At 37.6% G+C, this 8,152-nt stretch overlaps 1 protein-coding gene across 1 annotated transcript; it reads left to right on the top strand.

Annotated features, from left to right (window-relative positions):
• The first annotated feature begins 905 nt into the window (after positions 1–905).
• On the top strand, positions 906–7,674 carry LOC128246424 (lysosomal acid lipase/cholesteryl ester hydrolase-like). The gene is made up of 8 exons (XM_052964609.1): positions 906–1,126; positions 2,322–2,436; positions 3,016–3,214; positions 4,137–4,374; positions 4,804–4,947; positions 5,376–5,447; positions 6,930–6,998; positions 7,187–7,674. Exons 1-8 carry the CDS (start codon positions 1,016–1,018, stop codon positions 7,406–7,408), a joined length of 1,170 nt encoding a protein of 389 aa, XP_052820569.1. The 5' UTR covers positions 906–1,015; the 3' UTR covers positions 7,409–7,674.
• The last annotated feature ends 478 nt before the right edge of the window (positions 7,675–8,152 follow it).

The raw sequence follows: 8,152 nt of genomic DNA, 5'->3' as shown, positions 1-8,152 counted from the left end.
TTAATAATCGTATCTTAAATAAAGCTACGCGTATATAGATCAATACCAGTCTGACACGATGTTTAATAAACAGGTCACCATGTCATAATTTAACCTGTGACCATCTAGCTAATTGGCGTGTGAATGGCGTGAAAACGGTCGGCGAATTATTAAAGACGGGTAAGTGGAAGGAGAGGCAATAAGACAATAATTATTTCTATCGTTTATGTTCTTTCAAAAACTGAAGTTCATTGTGATAAATGTAATTTCTCGTTAAAATAGAATTGTCATTCAATAGCCAGCAATGCGTATTATTTCAAACTCGTCACATTAAAGTTTGACTTTAAAATGGATGTTCAAAATCAGCCTAAAACAATTAAATTTCCAAAGAGAACTTTAGGCACTAAAAGACTGAACACATGGCAGTCAACTAGCAATGATTCCAAAGTCACTCGTGGCTTCACTATGAAGAGGTAAACTGTGCTCATTTAACATACATTGTGAGACTACGCAAATATGAATAAATGCTATTAAACGATAATAGTTTATATCTATCAACTATTATAACCGAAAAGGGTGTCGATAAAAACATGATAGTAAAACCTGAACTCACTGAAAATCGAGTCTTTCAATGCTTAAAATTGAAAAAAAATCTCGACCGGAGGGCTCACTACTTCCGGGCCCACCCCTTCCGCGGCCCCAAAGTCAATCTTCTTCCTACGCGCCTGATTTCGTATGTATATAAAATACAAAAAAAGGTTGCCATCGATTTTTAGTTAAACCCTTTCCTAGTTTAGGTGTAAAACAAGATTAACAGATACTCTATTACTGACATTGATTTACATGGACTGTATCTATTAAACTTCCTACTGCAATAAAGGAATTTATAATTTCCTCGTTTCGGTATTATGTTATAAATACTTGTAGTCACTTCATTTGTGTGTTCTTTCCTACTTTGTACTTCAAAACGAAAACAAACGATTTAACTATAATATTTGTATCATTAATTTGTTTTAGAAATTACGAAGCACAGAAAATGCTAGTAATTCGGACGTTGATTGGATTTGCTCTCGGCACAATTTGCTTGGCACTGCCAACAAAACCAGTCCAGAATAATCGACTTGAGCCAGATGTCTACAGAAATACGGTAAGTGTTTGTTGAATTTGCGTTATAAATGTAAAAATATGGTGAGTGAGTGAGTGAGTGAGTGAGTGAGTGAGTGAGTGAGTGAGTGAGTGAGTGAGTGAGTGAGTGAGTGAGTGAGTGAGTGAGTGAGTGAGTGAGTGAGTGAGTGAGTGAGTGAGTGAGTGAGTGAGTGAGTGAGTGAGTGAGTGAGTGAGTGAGTGAGTGAGTGAGTGAGTGAGTGAGTGAGTGAGTGAGTGAGTGAGTGAGTGAGTGAGTGAGTGAGTGAGTGAGTGAGTGAGTGAGTGAGTGAGTGAGTGAGTGAGTGAGTGAGTGAGTGAGTGAGTGAGTGAGTGAGTGAGTGAGTGAGTGAGTGAGTGAGTGAGTGAGTGAGTGAGTGAGTGAGTGAGTGAGTGAGTGAGTGAGTGAGTGAGTGAGTGAGTGAGTGAGTGAGTGAGTGAGTGAGTGAGTGAGTGAGTGAGTGAGTGAGTGAGTGAGTGAGTGAGTGAGTGAGTGAGTGAGTGAGTGAGTGAGTGAGTGAGTGAGTGAGTGAGTGAGTGAGTGAGTGAATGAGTGAGTGAGTCTAATGTCCACTTCGAATCTTCATCAAGTTCATTGTAGCATGAACTGCGGATGAATATGGTTTAATCTTATTCCATAAGTAGTTAGTTTCAACGATATTTTGTGAAATTGTCATCAGCAATAACAGTTTAAATGACAAAAAAACTGGTCATATATGGAAAGTGCCGATTTAAAAAAATGTACATGTACCTCGGGTGTTTCGTATTAGTTTTTATCGGTAAACGGAGATCAGACCCCGCCCACAACATGTACAATTGGTCTACCGGCCTACACGAGCCTTGAATAAGCAATGAATGACAAGTATTTCAGAATCTCGTTTTATGGTTTTTTGGTTCAGTGGTTACCCTAAAAAAGATAGCCACCACAACAGCAAGGGAAGCAAGTAGTCCCTTTCACGCAAATACCATATACGGACTGGTTAAGTCGAACGCTTTGAATTCAGTAATTTCCAGGTCTCTGTTTATTTTCCTGATCTCACATAAATGTTAGATATATAATTATATACGATCATTGCAACTTGTTTAAAATACTTCAGTTCTGTTCAATGCGCACACTGTTTGACCACTTTTTGTCGCTACTCTTCAAAAGAAGGTATTCATATCGAAGTACTTCTAATGTCATTGTAATATGCTTGCAGACAGAACTGGTCCGCAGCAAAGGTTACCCAAATGAAGAGCACAATGTGATCACTTCTGATGGCTACATTCTTCAGGTTCAGCGAATACCAAGGGGACGAAAACCAGGGGCAACTGGTAACTCAACACCACATCGCTAATTATTAATGACATAGCCCAATTTACAAGCATTGCACGTTATTTTTTTATTTTGTTTTTAAAATAAAACGTGTCTGTGTTATAAAAACAATTCGATCATCTAAAATATAATTTATTTTAAAAATCTTTGCAAGAGGATATTGCATTAAATGTATCCGTACAAAACAGTGTTCTAAGCTTGATCTTATCGTAAGAGAATGGCCGAGAAATATTGGCCAGAAAACTACAAAAAAGTATTGAGCAGCCAAATTCTGACTTTTGAGTTTTATCCCATCAATTTCACCGCTTATCATCATTTCCTCTCCATGTTTAGTTTGCCATATTGTATTTTTTGTGGTCCAGAGTTGTATTAACGCCCATAAGATGTCTTCGCTACGCTCCTGTGTATAGTAATACAAGTACATAAAAGCAGACTGATATATTAGAAAGGAGATATGCCTATCAAATCCTTTTCGACCAGTAGCTTAAAGAGTCCCGGTTATAAAACTGTTTTATATACTAGTATACGTAACTGAACTCGAATGTCCTATTCCTAATTTGACTTTATCGTCATAACAGGTGAAAAGGGACCAGTGCTCCTCCAACACGGGTTGCTGTCTTGCTCTGCGTGTTGGGTTGAAAATCTTGCCAACAATAGTCTGGGTTTTATTATGGCTGACGCCGGATATGACGTTTGGTTGGGAAACAGTAGAGGTAACACATATGGTCTGAAACACAAGACGCTAAACGCCAATCAGACTGCCTTCTGGGATTTCAGGTGAGACAATCAGCGCAAGTGAATGACACACCATTTATTTCTGCTGAGATATTTGTACAAATAGAAATAAATATCCGATTTAAAATAATCCTATTAGACCATCTTTCACCATCCACTTCATTAGATGCAGTGCTCAGTCGTCATCACTTACAGTACAAAAGTGCACGTATGCCTTAAGGAGACAACATGTAAAGCAAATGCCGAATTCCTACTGAAGGTTTCATACAAGGATTCGTCGCATGTGTTCGTGTGTTCAAGTTGTATGAATGATCAAATTCCATAAAGCTAGCTATCTCAATGAGCAATTTGCAGGCGGATCCCCTGCATTCCATCAGCACGAGCACAATAACAAACGCCATTAATCCTTATTTTTACTTTTTAATATAATACAACCTACATTTTAAGCCAATGAAATTGCGAATAGACAGTCATAAGGTACTAGGCTCAAATATTAAAATTTCAACTTTCGCGGGTGTCCCCTACTGCCACTCTTCCGATATACATTTTCTGCGTCAAATGTTTCGTTCACAATGTGTCAGCCAATGAGCTTGTATTCTAAATCAATTAGATGACCTGATGTAATTACTTTTTAGGATTTAAATGAACTCGTTCACTTCACTAACTCCGCCCATTCTCAATAATAAATAATTTACTTTATGTCATCTGATTATTGAATAGTTATTCATCACGATTAAAAATCAGTAATATTTTCTGCCGCTTATTTATTTTTGTTAACGAAAGGGAATCGAAAACTAGCGTTTGTATCAAATCATAGCCATTATTTGTAACAAAATGGAACGTCATAGCTCTTTACGGATTATACAAATAAATATGAACGTCATCTTTTCTCTGTATCAAAGACAAGGCGAATGTAAAGATCGGATTTTTTAAATAAAAAAAAAACAAATATACATACTTTCAGCTTTGACGAAATGGCTTTGTTGGACCTACCCGCAACTATATCCTATATTCTGAATGTCACCGGTCGCTCCAAACTCAGCTACATTGGTCACTCACAAGGGACAGAAATAGCATTCGCAGCCTTGTCCAGATTTGACAACTTGAATGATCAGATACAATCGTTTGTTGCCCTCGGACCTGCCGCCTACCTTGGAAATATGACAAGCCCCGTTAAGCTACTGGACAGTTTGACTACCACCGTATGTCTGTGCTTGTGGCTGTTTGATATGTCTTATATTTTGGTTTCAATTTCTCGAATATCTTAAAGCGTAACAGTCTTAAGTAAGATCAAGAAAAATAGTTCATTAAGCCTAATAAATCCATTGAACTAAGTTATACAAACCACAACCCAGACTGAATAGATAGGCGATTGTTTTTTGTGTTTAAACTCAATTGAATGTCGTTCGGATAATTGTTATATATACGTATAAGAATCACCTTCGTTGAAAACTTAAAGAATATTCATACGTTCGGTCAATATAAGTTGAGATCTTTAAGCTCATCTGCACATTTTATATCACAGTTTGAGGATAAAAAAGCATGTTGTTTTGATGTTATGTTGTGTCAACTATATTACCAGCCATACCGTGCAAACAAATACAGGAGTACTCGCATGATTTTTTTTCCAGGAAATTTATACAGTTTTCGGCCAGAAAGACTTCCTACCAAGATCTGATAAACTGCCTGCGCTATGTGTCAAGCCTACCTTTGGTGAAATTTGCGAAAACAGTCTATTTTTACTCTGTGGCTTTGATCCCGGAAATCTAAACAAGGCATGTATATACCATTTAGTAAAGTACAGTCTAACCCCGTTGGCTCGAACTCGCTTTGCTCAAACTCCCCGAGGCTCGAGGTATTTCCGCTGGTCCCTTTGAGTTAGAGCCAACGGGGTTCAACTGTATTCGGAAAACATTTTGTGTTATCAAAGCTCATTCATCGTATTTTAAGTTTGACCTATATTTTTACCACATCATGTAAAAAATATGGGATAAACATTCTGTTTAGGCAAGATTTTAACGGTCGTCTGTGTACATGTTTAGTCCAGACTACCTGTTTAATTGCAGTCCGTTTTGATAGTCAATTCAAATAAAGCATGTATGGGTTACAAAGTTGTTTTCCCGTTTATATGACACTCAAACTCACGTGAAACAAATGGGAAGATTTTTAACACATCTAAATAAATACTTTTCATTGGTTTCAGACGAGAATTCCGGTATATATCGGCCAACACCCTGCTGGCACGTCAGTTAAAAACATGGTTCATTATCTTCAGGTAAAACGTTGTTACAATATGCTACACGTACACAATGGTAAAGTTAACTATGATGCGCCATATTCTAACAAACACATGCTTTCTCAGGGGCGTAGCCAGCGTTACACACTTACCATGTGCGTAACATCAATTTGAAAAATGAAAATATAAATATGGCAAAAAATTACATCAAAGTCGAGGGCTAAGCTAAACATTGATATCAGAATAAAGGGAAGATTTGGTAAAGTAAGCATTGTTTCTCTGTGCTAGATAGCTTACTGAGCCTAAATCAATCACTTTGTTACTACAAAGTCGGCGGCCTCGAACATATAAATCCCTCCAAATACACATCAGTGCAGAACATGTTAGTTCCATTTTCCATTTTTACCTTGGGGAGCCCCCCCCCCCCCCCCCCCGTTCGGCTATTCCTAGGGATATTCCCCCTCCAATACCCCCCTTTCCTGCGTAACATTCACTAAAGCCTGGCTACGCCCCTGTTTTCTCTCCATGTTATCCACACTCTTTTTAACCCATGTATTTAAATAGCGAAACAATGTTGAAGGATTTTAGTTTGTGATAACATACATCTTTGTAGTATTGAAGTAAAGTATATATTCCACTGTTTTGATAATTCACATGTAATCACAAAATATCCCGAAAATCTTTAAAATGAATTGATGGTTTATCATAACTGCTCTATGATCGTAGTTTTATACTGTTTTCATCACAATCAAAGATTCAACACATCTTCCTCAACCAAATCACTGAGTATTCAGTAATAATTGAACACCCCTCTGACTAGCTGTTATCAATACAAAAGTAAACTAGGACCATAATGTGGTAAGTTTTGCCGAACGACGCGTAAGCATATTAAATGTGCAACATATTTACATCTTTTAGTTATACGGCAGAAGTAAATAAAACTATTATTTCCATTTACGCCTCTCTGATTTTAATTTCCACCATCTTGTTAACTTAGCAAATAAATATGAGCTGATTTGGGTGTGCAATTGTGTAAAAGAAATCACCTTGTATTTGCAGTGCTGTTCTTGATAATCATTTGTAATACCGTTCATCGTCTGTTATGCACCAGTCAATTGTAACCACGCCCACCCCCCCCCCAGGTCCGGGGAATAGCGGGGACTTTGACTTACAATCCAGCCAACCCCGGGTAAAATCTCCGTCCTGTGGGGACGAACTGATGGTCAAATCCCCGCCAAATGCCCCCGCACCCCAGGGAGCCTAGGTAAGGCAAATTCCCCGCTATATTTTGCGCGAAGACAAAACCATCGCATTCAACCGGCACTGCGGGGCCACCTGAAAGGTAAAAACACGGCCCATTTCCCCGAATATCCCCGGTATACCCCCGGACCTGGGGGCGTGGTTACAATTGACTGGTGCATTACCATACTGTTCCCAATACTGCAACATCATTGTGTTATTTACAATAAATATTTATTAGAAGTGTAATCATATACTTACAAGTGAAATTTGCGCTTACAGGCTGTAAAGGAAAGCAAATTTCAAATGTTTGATTATGGCGAGGCCGGGAACCAACTGAAATACAAGCAGGTGAAAAGTTATTAACAATAAGTGACCTTGGAATATTTTACAAAACCTTTTTTTACATTCACATTAAGTGCAGTTTTTTTCTGCCCATTAAACTTCAATGACTTCTCAATAACGGTCAATTTTAAAAAGCTGCAGCATGGGAGATTGCCTTGTACTTCAGAATATCAAATACAAACCTCTCTTTTCAGAAATCCCCACCGAACTACCCTCTCCACAGAGTGCGCACAAAAGTAACGCTTTATGTGGGCGACAATGATTGGCTGACGACTATTGATGACGTAAACAGACTTGCAAAAGACCTTCCGTTTCCACCGGAGTACCATATACTTCCTCGCTATAACCACTTGGACTATATATGGGGAATGGATGCTGCCAAGATTTTGTATCCAAAGATAGTCAATACATTTTAAACCTAGTTGATATGGTAAAAAACACATCAGATCGTTTTTCGTTTGTTTTGTAGTTTGTTACAATGGATATGAGACTGACTGTAAACGTTTGTTGAGTAACTGTTTAATGTTGTTGTTTTTTGTTTGTTTGTTTTTTTAGGTTTCATTTTGTGTGTTTAAATATACCTGGTAACGAATCGCATAGCATAATTGTATATAGTCAAGTCAAATTGATTTGTAAAGAAAGACCTCCGGCCCATAAAACAGCATATAAAAGACAAAAATCATACATTCTTTATAGTTGTGTTTTCTTACTGCCATAAAATAGATATTACTTTATTGTTTTGTTTTATCGTTACATTAACAAAGAATGCTATTGTTTTACACTTTGCATAAGGTTAATTAAGTTGTAGAAGTCTTGCGTACCTATGTGCAACGAAAAGATATAGAATTGCCTTTCTTGTCTGAATTTGTGCCATTGAAAGAACACATGAAACTCATCTTCTGAACAACTATTATCAAAATTAATCGATTGGTATATACACGCTCGATTATCCCTTGCGATACCCAATTGTCGGCAAGTTTCAATGAGCAATCTATGGCTAGAACATCGAAGTCTCGCTAACGATTCCCTCATAAACAACGCTTAAAGATGCACTCATACTCCCAAAGAAGACTTACCATAATTAATAATATTGTTTTAATATTCAAAAAAGGATGAACAAATGCCGAAAACAGTGGTTCTTATGAAGGATACCGAGTCTA

This window comes from Mya arenaria, chromosome 9 (genome assembly GCF_026914265.1).
Source record: "Mya arenaria isolate MELC-2E11 chromosome 9, ASM2691426v1".
In the NCBI taxonomy this organism is placed as follows: domain Eukaryota; kingdom Metazoa; phylum Mollusca; class Bivalvia; order Myida; family Myidae; genus Mya; species Mya arenaria.
The sequence above is the reverse complement of the archived record's forward strand: the minus strand, read 5'-3'. Positions and strand labels throughout refer to the sequence as shown.